The sequence below is a fragment of the Panthera onca genome, chromosome A1, assembly GCF_046562875.1.
Source record: "Panthera onca isolate mPanOnc1 chromosome A1, mPanOnc1 haplotype 2, whole genome shotgun sequence".
In the NCBI taxonomy this organism is placed as follows: domain Eukaryota; kingdom Metazoa; phylum Chordata; class Mammalia; order Carnivora; family Felidae; genus Panthera; species Panthera onca.
In genome coordinates, this window is record NC_138339.1 from 168,455,370 (window position 1) to 168,479,217 (window position 23,848).

General features: G+C 39.4%; 1 protein-coding gene across 1 annotated transcript in view; it reads right to left on the reverse strand.

Moving 5' to 3' along the window:
• The window catches only part of ITGBL1 (integrin subunit beta like 1), a 211,228-nt gene that overhangs the window by 100,367 nt on the left and 87,013 nt on the right, over window positions 1–23,848 (reverse strand). Inside the window, exons 4-7 of the mRNA XM_060636737.3 lie at window positions 19,691–19,813; window positions 15,831–15,971; window positions 12,848–12,988; window positions 2,169–2,315 (exon numbers count right to left, since the gene is read on the reverse strand). Coding sequence (XP_060492720.1) covers window positions 2,169–2,315; window positions 12,848–12,988; window positions 15,831–15,971; window positions 19,691–19,813 — 552 coding nt within the window. The remainder of the gene's footprint in view (window positions 1–2,168; window positions 2,316–12,847; window positions 12,989–15,830; window positions 15,972–19,690; window positions 19,814–23,848) is intronic.

The following is a 23,848-nucleotide window of genomic DNA, read 5'->3' on the forward strand; positions in this document are numbered from 1 at the left end:
GGCACAGGACGGGATTTCTTTTAGTGGTGATGAAAATGCCCTGGAATGAAGTAGTGGTGAGGATTGCGTAATTTTATAAATATACTGAAAACAGGGGTACCTGGGGGGCTCAGTTGGTTAAGCGGCCAACCCTTGGTTTCTGCTCAGGGTTACTGGCTCTCTCTCTCTCTCTCTCTCAAAATAAACAAACTTAAAATGAATAAACAAATATACTAAAACCCACTAAGTTTTATGCTTTAAAAGAGTGGATTTTATGGTATTTGAATTATATCTCAATAAAAAAAAATTCATTTCTCCAAAAACAAAACTGCAAAACAAAATGAAATTTCTGGTCTAGCGTTCAGGTAAAAGAAAGTATTTCTCATTTTCCTCTTTCATGAACAAAATCTGTAATAATCTCAATGATTAGTTCCCCCAAAGGCATATTTCATATTAACTTTGCCATGTTCATGTGAGAGGTGAAATTGTTATTTCTTATATTGATAAATGAAAATAATGGAACCAGCTTTCCTCTAGATGCTTTTCTCCTCTTCCAGTGTGCACCGATCTGGAACCAAGACCACACCTGAGGCTACGTGCCTTCTAAAACAGCATCAGCTTATTCAGCCATCTATTTACACAATGCTTTCTCAAAAGTCAACAACTTCCTCAATGTAATGTTAATGAGTTTCAGAAATGTCAGTGGACAATTAAATGTCTCATTCAGAAAGTTTTGAGCAAATGTCCAAACTTTTTTTTTTAGGAAGTGTACTCTTATTCTCGTTTATCTATTTTGCTCATCCCTGACACCACCCCTCTTGCAATCATCATTTTATTCTCTGTAAGAGTCGGTATTTTTGTTTCTCTCTCTCTCTTTTTTAATTTGCTCATTTGTTTCTTAAATTCCACATGAGTGAAATCATATGCTATTTGTCTTTATCTGTCTGCCTTATTTCATTTAGTATAATACTCTATAGGTCCATCCCTGTTGTTGCAAATGGCAAGATCTCATTCTTTTTTATGGCTGAGTAAAATTCCATTATATATATATATACATACATACATACATACATACATACATATGTACATACCATTTCTTTATCTATTTCATTTAGTATAATACCCTATAGGTCCATCCCTGTTGTTGCAAATGGCAAGATCTCATTCTTTTTTATGGCTGAGTAAAATTCCATTTTATATGTATATATACATACATACATACATACATACATACCATTTCTTTATCCATTCATCCATTGATAGGTTGCTTCCATATCTTGGCTATTGTAAATAATGCCACAATAAACACAGTGGTGCATATATCTTTTTGAATCACTGTTTTCATTTCCTTTGGGTAAATATACAGTAGTGGAAATACAGTATCATATGATAATTTCATTTTTAATTTTTTACATTTTTAATTAAATTTCTATTTTCCACAGTGGCTGTACCAATCTGCATTCCCATCAACAGTGCACAAAGGTTCCCTTTTTTTCCCACATCCTCACCTAGACTTGTTATTTCTTGTCTTTTTTATTGTAGCCATTCAGCTAGGTGTGAGATGATATCTCATTGTGGTTTTGATTTGTATTCCCCTGATGACGAGGGATGTTGAACATCTTTTCATGTGTCTGTTGGCCATCTGTATGTCTTTTTGGAAAAATGTCTGTTCAGATACTCTGGCCATTTTCAAGTCAAATTATTTGTTTGGGGTTTTTTTGGTGTTGAGAGTGCAAGTTCTTTATATACTTTGGATACTAACCCCTCATGGATAGATCATTTGCAAATATCTTCTTCCTCTTCCTTTCAGTAGGTTACTTTTCTGTTTTGCTTGTTTTGTTTCCTGGGAAAAACTGTTTTTTTGTTATTGTTGTTGTTGTTGTTGTTTTTAATGTAGCATTGAACTAAACTGAACTGAAATTGAACAGACCTCAAAGCTAAACTGATCATGTAAGAGCACGTAGGTGTGGGCATGTGTGTGCACCTGCACGCATACAATAGAGAGGGAAAAAGAGAGATATTATATTTCTCCATGTACTTTCAGTCATGCAAACTGGATGTATTATTAGTTCTGAAAAGACTAACCTTTCCATATTCAGGGATCTCAGCTATCTGTTAAATAAGATATATATGAATTGAGTGCATTTGACTCATAGGAGGTGGTAACAGGCCTGAGAGCCCTCACTTACCCCTTCCAGAGCAAGGTAGATCCGAGCTTCCTTGGCACCTTCTGATGCTCTCCTCTGCTGACAGTGGGCAGGAACGTGGGTGCTCACACTTTTTCCCATACCAGCCTACTTTGCAGTCACATCTTCCACAATTACACTGTCCGTGACCTTCACAATGAGAGTATAAAAAATACGAAAAAATAGACAATGAAGTCAGAAGTCAGAAATGAATGTTTTCTTTTCAACAGTGAATATCACAAATAGCCAGGATCTTCGTTAACACCATATTAAACATTAAAGCAAAGGCACATTTTTCTCAAGTTCTTTAATACCTGGTTTACATTGATTGATCATGAGGAGTAAAGAAAAGCAACAATTCCCTATAAGATAGATGGGTTCGTAGGGCTATAAACTTGAATCCATCAAAATCCAGGTGCTTGCGATTGCATTGGTCTGCTGGGGCCTAAATGGAGTATGTGATGGATTTGGTAATTAATTCACGTGGAGGAGAGCCATAGGAAATTGAAAACAATTTGCTTTTGAAACAGGTCTTATCTTGCAGAGGCCCCCACACTTTATTTTCATTACCATTTTTCTACACACGACATGCTTAGCCTAGAGACGCTTAGTCTAAAACAAGTAACGTCTGTGGAGTTCACATTCCCTGAAGATCAATGTAATATACACAAAAGAGGTCAGGAAAGATATTAAAGTTCTTTACACATGGTCACAGAGCCTGTAAAGAATTGTGACGAGCAGTGGCATGGTAAAGCAAAAAAACAAACAAACAAAAAATGGCCTACGTTATCAATCAAATAAGTGGATCTAAATCCTGGTCCTGCTATCTATAGGGTAGGGCTGGTCAAACGTCAACTTCTCTGAGATTTAGCTTCTTCACATTTTTTTGAAGTTTATTTATTTATTTTGAGAGACTGCGCATGAGCAGAGGAAAGGCAAAGAGAGAATTCTAGGCAGGCTCTGCACTGCAGGGCTCAAACTCACGAACTGTGTGTGAGATCATAACCTGAGCCGAAACTGGACTCTTAACCAATGGAGCTGCCGAGGCGACCCTAGTTTCTTCATTTTTAAAGAAGATAATAATACATTATCCACATTTATCAGGAAGTACATAATATATCTTAAAATGCTACATAAAAATGAGCTATTGTTATTTTTATTCATTTGAGTCCACATATGTAAACAAGTAGGAATAGAAAGGAAAGCAACAGAGTTGAGCTTTCCTTAACTCCTAATCAGCATTCAGATATTCATTATTACAGATGCAGAACACTGTGGATTTCTATAATTGCTGCAAAAAATGCATGAAAGATTTTAAAGGAAGTGGAATTGTACTTTTTTTAAGTAAATCAAAGATAATACTAATGAATGAAATTCCATGCTCTTTCGTTTTTGGCATCTGATATTAACATAAACCATACAATAAGGAAACTGTCCTTCAGTGAAGACTAGTGTGTTTTCTCAAAGTCTGTGAGGTGTGTGGGCAGATATCTATCATTTGAGTTGGAAGAATTGGATAATCCACATATCTGGAAGCTTTTCACCACCTATTAACCTGGTTCATCATGGAACGAATCATAAAATCATAGGTCAAAGTGGAATGAGATCTTAGGGATCACTGAATCCAAATTTTGCATTCAATGCTACATCCAATTAAACATACATTTATTGATCACTTACTATGTAACAGACTCTAAACAACAAATTGCTGTTGTCCTTAGTACTCTGCCTTTGAGATCATCATTTTAAAGGAAAAGAAAATTAAGATTGCTAATAAATATGTATCACATGTCAATGGGGTCACTTAAACCTTCAAATATCAGAGTTTCTATTGTACTAGTTTAGCTTATTGGCAGTTATATTCCAGAGGTTGTTGGACTTCGTGGCTCTTTGTTACTATCCTAGAAGTCCTTACCTTTCTTCTCAACCCTCATGTAATTTAAAGCCAAATTTCTAAACAGAGCCACATTGCAAAAACATAGATAAATAACAATGCTAAAACAGATTTCAACATTTGAAGTACAACGAATCCTGCTTTTTATAGAGGCCAAATTCTTGGAGACAAGAGGTCTCATTTTGAGGACAGTCAGATCTGTCATGAGGATATTGAACAAAGAACAGAACACGCTGCCATTTGTGAGAGACGAGCTGACACTTTAACAATAACAGTGAACAACAGGGTTATGGTGAAAGGGGAAAAAAGCTTTACTCTTAAAAGTCTGAAGTAGCTGGGAATGTTAGAAGAAAACATTCAGTAGGCAAGGATGCCAGGCAATCCCTAACTACCCAGGAGAATGCCCTCACACACCTGGTGGGGAGGCCTGGTCCCCAGGCGTGGAACGAAGCAGGAGCCTGTGTGGAGGGAAAGCAGTGACCGAAGACAGACCCTTCTCAAGTTCTGTAGCTGGAATACAGCCTTCAGAGCAGCCACTGTTTTCTATCTTAGGTTTGTTCACATGTCAACATTTCAAACAAAATTGGTGGCAGAATAAAAAATTCATGAAGACAGTCAGAAGTTATGAATAAGAAGTTTTTAGAGTTAAGATCTGGTCCAATGAAGATCAAAAGAAGTGGGACGAGCTATGAATGCAGTGACACAGTTTGAAAAAAAAAAAAAAACAAAAAAAAAACGCGGCTGCTCTAGACCTAGAAGACGAAATCTCTGAAACTCTTTCACCTTTATGCTCCAAATTCACTTTTGTTCTCTTATTGTTTTCCTCACTCAGTGTTTAATCTCTACACTTTCCTCCCTAATGTTATGTGATTTTTCTATCCCTTTGCTATCTCTGTGCTCTAATACAATCACTGGGGGTGGGGGTGGGTGGGGAAGCAGCCTATGTGGTCCTATATCTCTATTTCCTGTGCATTTAGAGCAGCATCATGAACATTCTCAAGAATGAGTCCTATAAAGTTATGCATCACCCCCAGGCATCACCAACTCCAAACAAAACTGGGAAGAACACATACAATGTGTTCTCACTTTTGCCACTTGTGTGATGAGCCCTACCTAACTTCTGGAGGCTTCCCCAGCCTCAGCCTTCACCCAGTCATCGAGTGTTATTGAGGGTTATTGACCCTCAGGAACCCCGCTGTAGTCTGTTGCTTATGCACTGGAATGAATTAATGAGACAGTATCACTACTGTGATTGGTTGCAGACCGAAAGCTTTTGCCTTTAAATAGGAAAGTATCACAGTGGGGAATATTATCCATTTCAGGATGGCCATAGCTCCTCCCCAAATCACCCACTTATGAGTCTTCTCTACACTATGCCATCTGAAGTCAATATCAATTGAACAAGTTTGGGCTGAGGAAATAAGAGTTATTAAAATATGAATCATATTTCATATTTAAATATTTTTCATATTTCAACCATCCATAATGAATGAAATTACTGAGAGTCAGAAAATGTACGGCAATGGCTCTAAATGGTGATAGCAGGGATATAGACTGTTTCTTAAAGGTTCCATCGTTTGGGGAAAGTAGAAACACCTCAATCAAATATCCCAGTGAGGATCACAGAGAAGCAAATGTGGAAGTAATAAAGCAAGGTTTAAACAATTCTAGTCTAATATGATGAAAAATAGTATTGACAGCAGTATTGTGAATCTAAATGTTTATTAGCGATTAAGTTAAAGCATCAACCTAACTTTTACTTTCACAGTAATGAAGATTATGTCCTACATGTTTCAACAATTCCAAATCATGTGCTGTCCAAATATATTTCAGAATATTATGGATCTCATTTTAAATGAAATTGTACCTTTTCTATAAAATCCTTTATGATATTTCATCAGTGGAATTAGGAAATCACTTAAAAATGCATGGTATTGATATCAGATTCTGAAGCCGGTATTGAGCCTCTCAGAGGAGACAGGAAATCGTAAAATGAAATAGTAATTTCTCTCCTGGAGTTACTAGTTTCTCAAGTGCAGTATAAAACTTATGCCAAAGATGGAGAGAATGAATTATTTTATAGGGATAAAATGAAAAAGATGAAAATGCTTGGTTTTGATATATAAAAAAGAGTTTAGAAATGATTATTTGTTTAGCATGAAAATCCTTTAGACTGCCATAATATACTACAACAAATCTTTTCTAAATAAATAGTGAAAGATGCATAAAAGAAAAAATTACATCTGTGTTTTTAATCTAAATATGTCACTAGTCCACCTCCTGGCCCTTATCTCCTTTTATCTTTCAAATGAAAAAATTAGAAGTGAATTTTACCAAACTGAAATTTCATACTTCTGTGTTAGTTTTTTAAATATATAGGTTGATTGATCGATCGATAGGTAGATAGATATGGCTTCCAGGAGTTAATTTCATGGCTTCTAAACAGTATTCCGCTAAACTCTGAAACTCTGTAAACAGAGGATCAACAAATACAGAATGTTGTTGTTTATCCTTGATACAAAACATGTGAAGAATTCACATTAGAGAATAGCTCTCAGAAGACCTATGACCTACATTAAACACACACACACACACACACACACACACACACACACACACAGAGCAATGGAAGAACAACACGGTGCCTAGCATTGGTAAATGGATGGTAGCCCCGTCTGTACCACATGGTCAGGCAGTGGGCAGCATGGCTAGACACTACGTGGCACCATGGCCACTTTGAGTGTGTAGGAGCTGGAAAGGCTCTCAGGCCATTACAGGAGAGGGTGTTGACACTGAAACTTGTTTTTTCCTTTGTAATCACTGTGCTCTTTTGAGTAAAGCCATTTCAGAAATATCAATCCAGGACAAATGTAGTTGCATCCATTCCAGACAAATGTTCTTTTGCTGTACAGGACATTTCTTTCTTTTATAATGATCAAGACTGCTCATGAACTGCAATCTGACTTTTTCAAGTAGCTTCTTACAAAGTAATATGAGGACCATCAATAGGAAAAGTTTGGGGGAATAAATTAGATCTAACTAGTACTTGCTACATTTGACATACTTGATTTTTCTTTCAAGATAATGCAAACTGAATATACTTAATCATTTCCTTCAGTTTCTTTCCATAATGCTTTGGTAATCCACAATGATAAATTTCCTCACATAATACAGTTCTTTCAAATGATTCCACTTTCCAAATTAATGGAACTCTAAGCCAGCACTTTTTCGGGTAGAGAAGACAAGTTGAAAGATCAAGTTTAAGGTCACACAGCAACATATTTTACCAATTATGGGATTTGGGGAAATAGACCAGAGTGTAAACAGCTATCGGGAATAAAAGTTATTTCAGAATCAGGAAGTAAATTCCAGGGGGCAGCAGCTTATATAACTAACAAAACAAACAGTTGGCACACTTCAGGATGGCTGGTCATGCCCTGGTCATTTTAGTGACACTCAAATCCTGTTAACAGTAACATCTTTGAGTTGTTGTGGATGTGTGTGTACACAAGTGTGTGCATGAATTATATCTGTGTATGAAGGAATTGGTACACACACACACACGTACACACACACACACACACACACACACACTATGTGGTTGATGAGCAACAAATAGAAATGAAAGAAGAGGGGCGCCTGGGCTCAGGTCATGATCTTGCAGTTCACGGGTTTGAGCCCTGCATCAGGCTCTGTGCTGACAGCTCAGAGCCTGGAGCCTGCCTTGGATTCTGTCTGTCCCACCCCATAACCGTCAAGAATAAATATGCATTAAAAAAGAAAGAAAGAGGGGCGCCTGGGTGGCTCAGTCAGTTAAGCGGCCGACTTCGGCTCAGGTCATGATCTCGCGGTCCGTGAGTTCGAGCCCCACATCAGGCTCTGTGCTGACAGCTCAGAGCCTGGAGCCTGTTTCAGATTCTGTGTCTCCCTCTCTCTGACCCTCCCCCGTTCATGCTTTGTCTCTCTCTGTCTCAAAAATAAAATAAATAAACGTTAAAAAAAATTAAAAAAAAAAAGAAAGAAAGAAAGAAGAAATAAATAAAACTGATTTATTTGGAGCAGGGAGCAGGTTTTAAAATACTATCTTCTGTATCCATGATGCAGCAGATGTAGTAGGCACAAAATATTCACATTTCATTGTATTACTGAATAGATGAATGGACAGGTGGAAATGAATGAATACAATGAGAATGTCAATTAAAAGAGCAACCCACCAGGAGAATCCCTGGGACTTAAATAAGACGAACACTGTCAGGATGGTAACAATGGGAGCTAAAAATAAAGCTGCATTTCAGCTGAGCCTTATTACCTTCCAGCCTTACATAAATCACTAGAGAACATTGACATAGTTGGGTTACTTCTGTCTCCTAACACAGAGGCACCAACGTGGCACCCTTTCTGTGGTGCAACTCAGATGGGCAATTAGGAAAATTGTGGAGACTAATAATTCGCTAAACAGAATGTACAGAATTCAACAGATTTAATGAGAATGAAAAAATACTGGGGGTGGATACCTGCCTCACATCATAATGACATGCAGAGAAGCTTAGTTTTATAAGAATTTGAGCATCCGGAGTAAAATTGAAGAATTTTGTTTGCATCACTTGGAGATTAAATTACACGAATACTTAGGCTCTGAATGTGTTTCCTGATGACACTTAATGGCCACATGAACTCTGTCAAGTTAATCTTTCTGAACCTGTTTCCTCCCCTGTTAAAATGCAGGTAACAATGTCTCCCCCTCTGAATTAGGGTGAAGGTAAAATGGAATAAGGTGTGTGAAACGGACTAAAAGTGTGGAGTCTCAAAGCAAATTTCTTCTTCCCTAAATTCCTTTTTTACAAAAACATTTATATATTTATTTGGAGAGAGAGGGAGAGTGAGCAAGAATGGGGGAGGGGCAGGGGGAGGTGGGGAGAGAGAGAATCCCAAGAAGACTCCACGCTATCAGCGCTGAGACAGACTCTGGGCTCGACCTCACCAACCGAGAGCAAGAGTCAGATGCTCAACCCACTGAGTCATCCAGGAGCCCCAAATTCCTCCTTTGTTTTTTAAAATTTTTTAAAGTTTTTTTTTTTATATTTGAGACAGAGAGAGACAGAGCGTGAGCAGGGGAAGGGCAGAGAGATGGAGACAGAATGTGAAGCAGGCTCCAGGCTCTGAGCTGTCAGCACAGAGCCCAACGCAGAGCTCGAAGTCAACCGACTTCAGACACCCAACCGACTGAGCCACCCAGGCACCCCATCCAAATTCCTCCTTTTAAATGTGGGAGGCTGGCTGTGGGCATTGGCCATGTTCAGTTCACTTCAACAAAAGAATGATAAAGTCACGATTGCAGACTGATGTCTGAACCAGCCCCCCTTCCCACACCCAGGGGTCTACCCCCGCAGCATGGAGACCCCGTGTAAAGGGCTAAGCACTCCTCCTCAGCTCCTCCCACGACAAACCTGACCAACCACAGCCATCACTGCCCAACTGCTTCACTGTCCCTGAAATCTCCAAGGATAGGGAGGATTGGAAAATGTGAGAAAGAGGAAAATCGGGCAGAATAAGGAGGGAAGGAAGAAACGAAGGGGAAAATTTCAGGTTCCAAGGAGGCCTCCTGATGACCTTCACCTGCCCAACCTACTGGGGTAACAGAGCCCAAATGACATGCAGTAGGGAATCGTGCTCTTATAAAAGGACTGAAGTGTCCACTGAAGTGTCATTGTCCATCTTCACCCTGTGAGCCCCCTCCCTCACAGTGAAACAGAACAGCACTTGGGACCCTGAGCAGTCACTGTAATGTAGCAATTCTGAATTTTTCAACCCCACTCCAAAAGCAAGGTCATGGGTTGATCAAGGATGAACGTCCCCTATGCAAAAACAAAAACAAAAACATTCTATCAGAAAGTCCCAAACTTTATAACTTTCTATAGATAGCCTGATTATCTCCTTCATTTCCCCATTTAAAATTGTATGAATTCATGTTTTATCTCACAGACAAGCTCAAGGCAGCATTCTTACATGGCACTTCCTGAACCCCAGTCTAGTTTTAATTACCCACTCCATGTGTATGACTCCAACCTCACATTTAGCCCTGACCCTTCAGGCTCACACACTCAACAGGCTGAAAAAAAAAATATCAACTTTGGGTCACCATTGGTCCCTTATGCTCAATATATCTAGAAATGAACTTGACAACTTCCTGCTATGTTCCCCATTTCAGTAAATGGCAACAACTCTTATCCAGACAACCAGACTGGGCACCTGTGACTGTAGCACTTTGCTGCCTAAACCCATCATTAGCTCCCCATTGCCTTTGGAATAGAGTCCAGTTCCACAGCAAGGTAAAAAGACCACCAGTTCTGTGTCTCGCCAGCTTTCCCTTCCGTCACTTGGGCATTCTGGGAGTAAATAAGATGATTCTAGTCCCCTGCACAGATCACACACCTCTACTCTCTTTGCCTAGGACATGTTTCTCTCATTTCTTTTTACGTGTAAGCCTACCTTTGAGGTAGGGTAGGGGTAGACATGTGCATGGGGATACAAAAATGTTAGCAACGCATGAGCCATATGTCACCACCTCTGCGAAGAGCCTCATCACCCTAAGTAAAGTGTCAAATAAGCCCACGCCCAACTTTCTCTAACATATCTCACTTATTCAGTTTATTTGTTGCATCTCCAGCCCACTGGGATGTAAATTCCATGAGAGGGGGGATTTTATCTGTTGTGTTTGTTGCTATATCCCCAGCATTATGGCCAAATGAGTAACAAATGCATGACTAAGCAAATCTCCCACAGCACCGTGTATTAAAATTACATGTTTATGTGGCAGTTTTGTCATTATTGTTTTTTAAAAAAATTTTAATGTTTATTTTTGAGAGAGACAGAGACAGAGTGTGAGTGGGGGAGAGACAGAGAGAGAGGGAGACACAGAATCCAAAGCAGGCTCCAGGCTCTGAGCTGTCGGCACAGAGCCTGACATGGGGCTTGAACCCATGAACCATGAGATCATGACCTGAGCCGAAGTTGGATGCTTAACCGACTGAGCCACCCAGGCACCCCATGTCATTATTGGGTTTTTTTTGTTTCATATTTTGCTAAACAGTAAATTTCTTGAAGGTAGAAGCTACGATTTTTTGTGTTTGCATTTTTGTACCATAATATCTCACATAGTGCCTCCAGCATAGTTGGCTCTCCATAAATGTTTGTCATATTAAATTCAAGTTTAAACGAAGACTTTTTTCAGTAAGGAAAGAACCTTTACATTTCTTCAGATTCACAGACCTCTTTAACATTTGATTCTGTCTCTTAACTGTGAGGCCCTCCGCAAGTTATGGAACTTCCTCGAACCTCCATAACCCCAATAGTAAAATGAGAAAATATCCCCACCTCATCGACTTTTAAGAAAAATAAGTGCAACGACCTGGAAAGTGCTTAGCACAGTGTCTGGCATAGAGACCTACCCAAGAGATGCCAGCTGTCTCATTTCCATCGTGCAGATGATGGGGATAATAAAGAACACTCGTATATAATGAATAACAGAGAAAAATCTGAAAAGGGCATTTCCCCCAAAGAACAGTGTTGACAAAATGTTCAGGAGACTCTCCCGAGCATCAGGGATCATCAGAACAGGGAAACCCTTCTGGGAGCACAGTGTTAGCAGCAGGCTTCCCTCAGCCAGGCCAGACAAGCCTCTGCGGCTGTGGAATCGTGATTAAATAGGGCAGCTCTTCCATTTCCCTTTTGCTGGCAAACTTTCAGGAGACAGTGGAGTTTCCTATCTACTTACACACCAATCAAGCAGTCAGGCTTAAAAAGATGTATGTATATATGTCTCTGTCTTCTGGATTGTCAAATATGACCGGACTGAAAATCCATAACTCCATTTTTGCTCAGTGACACTTTTTCAAACAAATCCAACCGCTTTCTTTTTTTCCTTTGCACCGTTAGAAGTTCTGGCAGAGTGTGTTTTGGCCTTTGCACTCAGGCTGCAAGCTCTGTAAAGTCAGAGGTCATGTTTGTCTCCTTCACTGCCAGAGCCAGGAGCCCAGATGCAGTCCAGACCCTGGTAAACGGTGTCTGCTCTATAAATGTTTATAGAATAAAATTTTGGAATCCAATTATTGATATTTAATCCTACACTAATCTGCGGAATAATTTCAATATATAAATTATACTAAGGAATTAATTCATTAAAATATCCTTGAGAGGGGCGCCTGGGTGGCTCCATTGGTGGAGTGTCCGACTTTGGCTCAGGTCATGATCTCATGGTTCATGGGTTCAAGCCCTGCATCGGGCTCTGTGCTGACAGCTCAGAGCCTGGAGCCTGCTTCAGATTTTGTGTCTCCCTCTCTCTCTGCCCTCCTGCACTCATACTCTGTCTATCTCTCAAAAATAAATAAACATTAAAAAATAAAATAAAATACCCATGAGAACCATATTATCTGAAGTTTTGTAATATATGACTGTAGCTGTTCTCACGGTCTCCATCCTGGACACTGTCACCTGGACTGCTGGTTTCGTAGGCCTAGAGATGAGCAACCCATATCTGTAGCAGATGGCTCTCCTTGGGGGGAGGAGTTAGACTAATTTTAGGAAAGTGAGCCCTTTCATCCCTTGTCTTTGCCCAACGTGTAAATTCTCTGAAGACTTTCCAAGGCACCAATAGGAGCACTGTGAATATCAAACGCTTTCCATGCACAGATTCAGTTCTCTTACAGTTTCTGTGAGAATCAGAAAGAAGCTTGAAAATAGGGAAATGAATTTTTTTTAATTTAAAAAAGCGAGCGAGGAGAGCACATACCTGAACAGAAGTCATCAGAGTATCTGTCATAGACGGCCCTACAGTCCCTTTCATCACACTCACAGGTGTCCCCGTGAATATCTCCCCAGTCTCCAGTTGGGTCAACATCGTGGCAAGAACATTCACCACACACACAAGTCCCTAGATGAGAAAACAATTGTATACGGTTTTAGCGAAGAAAAACCATGAAAGAAAGCATCTTACATGTTGCTTTTTAAAATCTTTTGCTTACTGTGTATTTGGAAAATAGATATATTGGATAAAAACATTCTACAAAGGAAAAACACCATCTAATGTGGACGGCAGAGATTCTTTAATAGATAAAAGTTATTTTCTGTGTCTATTATTGTGTGGGTTGTGGGATGTGCCCTTAGCACAGTAGTGGTTTCTTTCCAAAACAGCATCAAAACAATGAATACGAGTTAGAATCCCAGCCCTCAAGAAATCTGCAATCTATCTGACAAAAGAAAGCTACTGGATGACTGTAGGGTCATGTACCAAAACGTAAAAGGTGGTTGTGCCTGGATTTTTTAAAGTATCTGTATCTGGGGGCACCTGGGTGGCTCAGTCGGTGGAACGTCTGACTTCGGCTCAGGTCACAATCTCACAGTTCATGAGCTTGGGCCCTGCATCGGGCTCTCTGCTGTCAGTGCAAAGCCTGCTTCAGACCCTTTGTCTCCCTCTCTCTGCTCCTCTCATGCTCAAATACTCTCTCTTTCTCTCAAAAATAAAATAAACATTTAAAAAAATAAAAATAAATAAATATCTGTATCTATATTTTAAAAAATGAATACCTTTGGCTTTTGTAATAGTATAACTGATGTGGGTGCAGGGGATAAGGATAGGTATATGCTAAGGTGAGTCCAACCTGACACTGAATAAACGATTTAGGCAATACAGGACACTTGTTCTATCCCTGATTAGCTGTGTCTACAACAAAGGTTTTCTGGTCCTTGGAGATGGGCTAACAAGGAAAAGGAGGTAAGCCTGTGCAGGGATTGGTGTCTCTCTCCTGCCCCCCACCTTCCCCCCGCCCCGGAAGCAATAATGAGGAAGAGTGCCAGGGGAGACGCGGATGGTACCTTCTGAGAAAAAAAAAAGACATATTGCTGTGCCTCCTCCCGACTTGCCTTCAGGAACCCCTGAAATCTCACTGCTACCCAGCCTCATTTGAGCATGCTGCCTCCCAGTCTGCTCTGCCAGATCTCCAAATCAGACAGCTCCAAGTGCAGGAAAGGACAGGCAGAAGGTGAGACCTCAGGGGTTGGCGAGTAGTGTGTGTCTCTCTCAGAGCCCACATATCCCTGCTGCAGAACCGGCCCTGATCCACAGCCCAACCATTGCCATTTTTCTCCTCTTTCCTTTCAACATCTCACGGGAACACAGCCCAAGATTCCTATACTAACATCATGACAGTGATGACTGGACCTACTGAATAAGAAGGACGCAGACAGAAACACGTCCTTATATAGAAAAGGAAAACATAACATGAATTAGTGGGATATATAGTCAGACCTATTCTGCATACATTAAAAAGAGGACTTTTCTTTATAATTTTTCTTCCAACTTCAGGCCTTTTGCTTTCCTTTCCCTATGTATAGAAATTTGGCCCATTTTACTCTTCTGCATTAATTTCTTACGCCATTTTTTGAAAAGAGAAAATTGGTTGTATGTTAAGGTTTCCCACATAAGCATTACCTGATAAAAAGCACCATTCATTTACAGAAATTAAAAAAATATAATTTTCCAACTTTCCAGACTTTTATAATATTAAAAGAAGGAAATAAGGGGGTGCCTGGGTGGCTCAGTCGGTTGAGCATCCAGCTTCGGCTCAGGTCATGATCTTACAGTTTGTGAGTTCTAGCCCCGCGTTGGGCTCTGTGCTGACAGCTCAGAGCCTGGAGCCTGCTTCCAATTCTGTGTCTCCCTCTCTCTGCTCCTCCCCTGCTCATTCTCTCTCTCTCTCTCTCTCTCTCTCTCTCTCTCTCTCCTTCAAAAATAAATAAAAACACTAAAAAATTTTTTTTAAAAAAAGAAGAAGGAAATATGGTCACTTATATATACCTTCAGGCAGGCAACAAATGGTCCAGCTGGAAAATGACAAGTAATTTCAAGGATTTCTAAAAAAAATGTTTATTTATTTATTTATTTTTGAAAGAGAGAGCAGGGGAGTGGCAGAGAGAGACAGGGAGAGAAAGACTCCCAAGAAGGCTTCATGCTGTCAGTGCAGAGCCCGACGTGGGGCTCAAACCCATGAACTGTGAGCTCATGACCTGAGCCAAAATCAAGAGTCAGATGCTTCACTGACTGAATCACCCAGACCCCATGTGTTTTCAAGGAGTTTTAAAAAGCATTTAAATAAAACTAATTTGATTTGGTATCAACAGTTAGTTAACTCACTTTAAAGGACATTTTAGCAATACCAACATATTCTTAAAATTCATATCGAAGGTCAATCTAAATTTTATCTGGTTGTCTGACACAGTTTCTATACCTGTTCTATATCATTTTTATTATTGCAGATAAAAGTGACTCCAGATCAATTCAGTATTACAACCAAGCCTTCGATTTACTCATAATTAAGACAAAAGGGTTTCTTGAATGTTCTCTAGATAATTAGATGCTCGTGCTGTAGATGGTTCTGTTAGTCAAGAGACATTTAACAGAAGTATCTACAAGAATTGCCTTTTAGCTGTACTATGCTATTTCTGGATGGCCGCCAAAGAAATTACAGTCCCTATGTTAACTATTTGTGCAGTGAAGCTTAAATAACTACAGCAACTTTCTTATCTTTCTGCTTTGTTACTCAATAAAGAATAAGAAAGAGAAGACTGTTGGCATTGTAAATGTTGACTTACATCGAAGTCAAACACTATAAAAGACCACTTCCCCCCACACCCAAGGAAATACAAGGAAAAGGAGGGTTAATGATGAAGAGCTTTGTTTTCCTCCCAATTCATAGTAACGTGGATGAATGACCCACCTCTGTTACTGCAGATTTGGCCATCTGGAGATGTGCATCTTCGCTTGCTCTCCCAGGGGGTGATATCACACTGGAATTCACATTTATCGCCATGCCAACCAGCCTCGCAGTAACAGTTTCCACAGTAACACTTTCCATGGCCTTTACCCAAAATGAATTTTATAGAGTGAGGGGGGGGGGGGGAGAAAGCAACTTTTAAAAGCAAAATTAACTTTCTACCTCTTTGTGATCATTTTTGCCTTTTGAAATAATATACCAGTTCTACAATCCTTGCTTAAAACAGTCAAGTTATAGATCTGTCCCCCGCACACCATGGGTGTGCATATACCTCCATAATCATACACAAAAAGCAAGAGCAAGTGTCTTGTAACTTGTCCTAGCCAGGTAGCTGGTGAAAATGAAAGAAATTTGAAGAAATGACAGGCTGGTCTACTACCCTCCAATCTCAAATGCACGCATCAGAGTCAAATGTATGTAAGCATTCATGCTAAGGGCATTTCTTGAATTAGTCATCCAAGGATTTCATTTGAAATCAACCATTGAGAAACCAGCGGTACATATTTACTTGGAAGCACATCATTAATGACTGAACGCTTCCTAAACCAGAGGAGATATTTCACCTTTTCGTTCAACTGTGTCCTACAAGCTGTTGTGTTCCACCACGTAGAAAAGAGGTTTTCAGTTAAACCAGTGTTTATTACTCCTTTAGGCCAATAAAATAGCATGGACCCCTGGCCTCACAATCAAAGCCCCTCCTATTCATCAAGGGGACAGGATGACCCATCATTTTGTGTTCTGATGCCACCACACCCCTTCAACTCCTGCCTCGTTTTAAATTTTACCCGGCCTGTTTGTACTTACATCCAAGCAACCCCTATTGAACTGTCACATCATCGCTTTCTGCATCCTTATCTAGCAATCCTACAAGTTCCCAAAAGATGGTAATTCTATGTACCTCAAGTTACTTCTTAGATCCTCCCTTTTTGTGGTTATGTAAATTCCTAGGAGTATAGTTATGTATTCACCCAACCATGAATGTGTGTTTGTTCTTGTAAATATGATGAAAATGAGGGCCACGCTGGATTTTGCTTAGTCTATTCTTTCCATTTCATAGAATTATGTTTTATCAGAGTCTGTAGCTAAAGTCGTTGTTCTTCCCTCTCTCTTCTCCTGCAGCCATAATTTCAGAGGGCCCATGGGAAACTCAACGTGAGGCTATTTTTTCTTCCTAAACACTATGGCATTTCTGGCTCATGGCAAAAGTGTCAGTAGGGCCTGCAGAACTCACATAAGAAAGGGGAATGTACAATAGAATATTCTTGTCTCTTACCCTATTCTTGTCAATGAAAAAAAGCAGACACACATCAGAGAGACAAAGAGAGAGAGAAAAAGAGTGCTACAGTGAGATATAAGAAAGACACAGGGAACCAAGCACAAGATGCCATGTTTTCTACCTAAGTGAGCTGTGATTTGGATGTCCATGGAAAACCTCTTATTAACCAAATAGTCAATGATCATTTCTACAACAAATTTTAATTTGTTCACTGAAGCAAATGTAAAGGATATTAAATTATTTCATCAGTGATAAAATATAAAAGCTATACCTTTTATTTATGAACTCAACAGTACCTATCTCTCAGGTACCCACACAAAATATCACATCCCAGTGCTATGTCCTCAGGAACTTGAGGATTGCACTGGAAAATAGCAAGACAACTGTGTGCTAAAAGCTTTTCTAGAAGTTGGTTTTTTCAAGACTTGATTAACCTTTAAACTAGAATTTATTTCCTCTGTAATTTCAGGAAATTTATATAAGGTGCCACATATGTAAGGATTACCATGACATTAACAAATAATCCCAAATCTATGTTCTTTACATCCAAATTATTTGTATATTTATAAAATTCATAATTGAATCAGGGTCTTACTAAAAAATCATTGAGATATAGGTGAATAAGGAAAGAAGAATCATGTGAAATTACACTTGGATGTAGATCAGAAAAATTAAGCAGATATCCTCACAACCCAAATGAAAATACTGTTAACAGGACACATTTGGATAATGGAGATAAAATACAAGCTTGGGGCAATACACATTCCTCACAATAAATATCATTCTTTGCTTTCTGTAAACCGATGGAGCAAGAAAATCTCCTTTTAAATTGTTTTACTGATGGGCTGTAGATTCACCTCTTAACAGATTGGTTTCATGCGAATGAATGATATGTGGAAAGATCTACAATCCCAGTCAAAGTCACTCCCAGAGGATATTTACCGAAGTGCTGGTGTCTATGGTCTGAACCTTTACGCCATGAAATAGCTTAAGCCTCAAACAAATGGAAATAGTAAATGGCAAGGTTGGGAGTTAAACATTTCCTGTTGCGTGACTTCATGTTAAATGTTTGTATTTACACATGCAAATAGACTTTGCTCTGGTGATGTGTATCAGAACACAATGGCCCCAAGCATGTTCCCTTCCTCTTTGTTTTTGGTCCATAATAATTGGAAATGAAACATCAGGAGGAGGATAAATGCATAATATTTGTGGGTGGATTTACCTAATTGTTCTAATTATTTTGGATTGAGTCCATTAGCAGAATTGTCTGAGCAGCATCTAGCTTAGGTCACTGCCTTGAAAAATGTAAATTTTTGTGTTTGTCTGTTTTATTTTGGTGGGTTGTACAGCAAGGAAGCCAGAGAGAGCCAAACAGACCTAAAATAAGAGTATCTGAATGATCACAAGAATTGAAGCTGCATTTTTTTTTTTTACACACAGAGGGACCGCTTGTCCTAAGTCAGTGACACTTTCCCTATGGCTCTCTCGTTCCCCCTGCCCCACTGGCCCCTGATCCTTCCACAGAAAATGCTCTTCTGAAATCACTCATTCTGCAGGCAGAATAGGATTCCATGGATTGGAATCTTGCCAGAGATAAATGAAATAAGTAATTGCTTATTAATGAAGAGATGAGGCCAGGGGTAACCAGGCTAAAACTTTTAACAAACAGCAGAGATGAGTTTATGTAAACTGAAGGGATGCTCATTGCTCTCTCCTCTCCTCTCCTGTGCTACCCATAGTTGCAAATGTAAACTCTGGGAACAGGCTGGCAGACAGGTAAGCAGAAGAAGACACTTTGGGTGATAAGGAGGGGCTCTTCTCATGGAGATCCAAACTCCAGGGCCCTGATGCAATTCTCCATGGGGAGGGGTCAAGAGCACAGTCTTCAGTATCAGACACATGAGTCTATGCAATTGCTGGAATGACCCTGGGTGCATTACCTAGTGAATGGGAAGAACTTATTACAGTGCTGGGCACTAGCAAGTGTGGCACATATAATAACTGGTACAACAGAAAACTGTTCGTGCTGTTCATAGAAATGCCATAGGAACATAGAAAAGATCATGAAAAATGTTATCTAGGTATGTGGTGGGGAGGGAGAGATTCTAGGCTAATAATTCTATTGGCCTCCAATGTCTCCAATAGGACATGAGACTACTCAAAGGCTGATGATTTAGAAAGGGAAATGGAATGAAGTTAAAACATGCAACTGAGAGACTGGGAGAGCAGAGACAGAATAAAAGTAGCCGTGGTAAGCAGAGAAGATAAAGTACCAGTAGGACGACTTCAGGACCACACAGTTGCCTATTGTCATAATGATCTGGCTCTCCCCTGGAAGCAGTCTGATTTTGCATTTATGAAGTTCTAGTCTACCCTAAATGCCTCATATGAAGTGTTTTCCAAATAAACACAAATTCAGATTAAATGAGTAAACTTAGTGCAGAACCTTTATAGAGAGATAAAAGTATAAGAAAACAGATCAAAAATCAAGTTACTTTTACTAATTTCTGCATAGTGTACCTACCTCCACATATTTCTTCCGTTTCATCATCTATGCATTCTCTATCATCACACTCACAAAATTTGCCATAAACAAGGCCATTTCCATCTGGATTATCACACTTACACCTGCCACAGTGACATGTACCTAAACCATGAAAACAAAACAAAAAGTATTTGTTAGGTGCATATAAATGATAATGAATTTTTTTTAAGTAGGCTTCACGCCCAGTGCCGAGCCCAACACGGGGCTTGAACTCATGATCCTGGGATCAAGACCTGAGCTGAGATCAGGAGTCGTATGTTCAACACACTGAGCCACCCAGGCACCCTGATAACCAATGGTTTTTTTTAATCTATCTCTTTCAAAGACAGAGACAATTCAAATCAATTTAATTTTCAATTGTGTATTACTGTGGGTATGATGAGATAGATAACAAAGTTCTTTCTTGGTGATTATAGTATAGCAATTATATTTTATGACACATAACTATTATGATTGACCTCTAATAGTTTCATTAATGTATGATGTATTTATTCATTAATGTAAATATGACCTTCCCAAGTGCAGAGCTACTTTATACATGGCCATCCAATCAATGCATGAATGACTATCTTCTGATTACACCTGGGTCTGAAGTGAACTAAAGCAGAAAATTCTAAGCATTGTAAGGGAAGTAGCATCGCTTATCTTCCTCACCAGTATTTATTCAATGCTTTGCACAATATTTGAGCATAACATTTATTAATAAATATTTGTGGAATTCATTAACAAATGCATAAATTAAAAACTTAGAATCTCCTAGTAATTTCACTTGCACAGTGTTAAAACTGATACATACATCCTTATGACAATAGGACCAGGGCAAGTTTTCATAGGTATAGAGTTCTGGAACCTCACCAAAACCTCAGGGCAGCTCAGGATGACACAGAGGCTCTGGAATCATCTGGTCTACCACTTACTATATATATATATATATATATATATATATATATATATATATATGCCATATATATATATATGTGTGTGTGTGTGTGTGTGGATTTGACTACAACCCTCGAGAGTGATTTCACTGACAGTAAAACAGCATTAAAATGATATTGAAAAATAGAATTTCCATTTAAGGAACTTCCTTTTTAATACTTATTTTTCCATTTGTAATTTATAATCATAGCCATCAACATACATGCACTGAGACCTGACCACTCACCAGATAGCCTCCTAGACTTTGGAAATGCAATGGGAGACCAAGTCAGCCATAATCCTCCTCTCAGAGTTTTATATGAGTAAACCGATATGATAAAATAAATGGAAAAGTGCAAAATGTTGCAGAAGAGCTTAGCAGGGGATTTGACTGTGACATGGTGGTCAGACAGAGTCCCTGGGGAAGTAGCTCCTAAATAAGGAACTGAGAGCAAAGTAAAAATAATAGGCAAGAGAAGTGAGATGGTGGAGAGGCCCACTTCCCACAAGAGACTATAGCAAAGGCTCTGTGATAAAAGAGGAAATTAGAAGAAAAAGTCAAAGATGGCTGGAACATAGAAAATGATGTGGAAAGAGGCATAAAATGAATAAGGTGACTAAAGGTGCCATTTATGGAAGTCTTATTATAAGGTCATGTTAAAGATTTCCAACCTTAATCCAGGAAGAATGAGAAGCCACAGAAATATTCTCTACCAGGGGGTCATGTGATCAGGCATGCATTTTTACCAGATTACTCTAGTTAATACATGAGGAATGAACTGAAATGAGGCACAGTGGACATGAGGACATGTTATTACATTTGTCTGCAGGAAAGAAGACAGAGGCAGAAGAGGGTGACAGCAGTGAGTTAGAAAGAGGCAAATACCCTTGGGGGTATCTTCAGGGGAAAGAACAGATGACTCAGTGATTGAGTGTATGTGGTGAAGAATCAGGAGGAACCAAAGATGATACTGATATTTGGACTGAGCTACTGGGTATTCGCAAGTCTGTATGTGGTGTGCCCCAAAACACATGGATAAAGGGGATTTGTATCCAAATCTAGGTTTTAATAATCAGTAGCTATACATTTCTGAGGCTGTTATGTTCATCTCTAACTCTCAAATTCCTTATCTGCAAATAACATCTGCTCCATAGAGCAGTTATGAGAACCCAGTGGTAAGTGTATCACCCAGCCATCTTTCTGAAAACAATATTGTGTCCAGTTATGCCATAGGTTTCCAGAAAACTTTGAGATCTTCGTCTTCTTCCATGAAGATACTGAGTATAAGAGTCGTGTTCCCAAACATTTCCTCCAGACTCACTTTATATTGATAGGCCCCACAACGTCCTGTCTCCATATGCTCCACATGATTCTGTCACCTGGTTCACTTGCAATTAGATATTATATTTAAGAGATTTTTCTCTCACAGCTACATAGAAACGGTGATTTTGCAGAATTTGAGCTAATTATTTTTCTTCCCTGAGAATACTCATATGAATTTTACATTTATTAAATTTCACTTTCTTTGTTTTTTTCCCTGAAAACTAATTTATAAAAGTTCATTTCAAATCAAATTATGTAATGCATGATATTGTCTCATCGCATTTTCTCTCTAATTATCACCCTTCCTTTTCATTTTCACGTTTATTCATGCTATCTTTCACCCATCCACATGTCCATTCATTACATTTTCTTGCTGCCGATTATATTGTTAGCAAAGTACCAGGTGCTATAGGAGATATTAAGATGCATAAAGTTGAAACTAAGTAAATCATAGAGCAGGAAGATAGAGTTAGAAGACCAATAATTTTTACACATACATATGGGACCAGATGACACAAGGGCCTTTGCAACAGATTTGTGACAGATGCTATATAGAAAGTATAAACCTCAGTCTGGCTCTGCAAAGGAGGAAAGGCACAGTAAAGGAGCAAGTTCTTGAGTTGACACTTGGTGTATGGATAGAATTTCAACACGTGGAGATGGAGAAAAGGCTTGTGATATTGAGGAAGGAGGCTCGGCTAAGGAAAAAGGATGTGGAATTTAAGAACAGGGCAGAGTCTGGCTTGAGTTTGGAGAAGAGGGTCAGTTTAAGGCAGAGAGTAGAGGATCAAGAATATTGGCTAAGGATTTTAGAATTTCTCTGTCAGAATACCAAGAGCCTCTCATGGTTTGGGAGCAAGGTGTGACCTTGTCAGGGCAGCGTACACAGTAAGCTGTTTTCAGGAAAGACAGGAAGGAACAGCCTCTACCTCTGAATTCTATATCTCACTGACACCCCAACAGGCAAGCTCCCTCCCATCCACACATCTGAACCATTCCTGGCTAATGTGGGATGTTTACAACAGCTCAGAGACTTCCTCTCTCACCCACCAAGTAGAATTCACAACTGAGGCTCCAAGATATGGCATATGGAAGCCCAGGCAAAAGTGACAGACTCCTGTGTTCATGTTATGTCATACTGCTTCTTCTTCTTGGTTGCCAGTGAGCTCGGGCTCTGGGATTGGTCTTCTGATTTATGCTAGATTATTTTTGCTCTGACTTTTCATTCTGACTAATACAGCTGAACTCTCTCTAGGAGGACTTCCCTCTCTTGACCACCATCCATACTCCTGTGCGATGGTGCTGGAGCCCCACTTTGCAGACTGTGCCTTGCCTTCCGCACCCTTGTAGAGTCAGCTTCTGGAATGCCGTTAGACCCAGTTCCATCTCATCCTGCCCTGCGGTCTTCCAGCCAGTCAGGTGCCTCCTCTTCCCCTTCTGCTCCAAGCTGCTTCCAGAGACCACATCATAATATAAGGGGAAATATTAGTAGAGAGAACTCAGAGCCTAATGCAGTTGTAGGGGAGTGGTCCAGAACTAGGCTGGTAGAAATAGACATTAAAAAAAGAAGCCATGTACGACACAGCCTGCTAAAGTCAACTTGAAAGGCTTCTATACTGAAAAGACAGTAAGAGAGAAAAGATTAAATGTAACACTGAATATGAATAACCTTTTGGTGTAGAATCTCACATCTAGTTGTTTATCCTGAAGGTATGCTCTAAAAATATGAAAACAGACACATACCAATTTATTCTCTGCATTAATATTTGTAATTTCAATATATTGGAAAGTGTCTAAATGCCCAACCATAGGAGATTGAGTGAATAAATTATGTCACCTGTATAGAGCTGAGTCCTATACATCCAAAAAAAGAATGAGGAAGATTTCTGTGTACT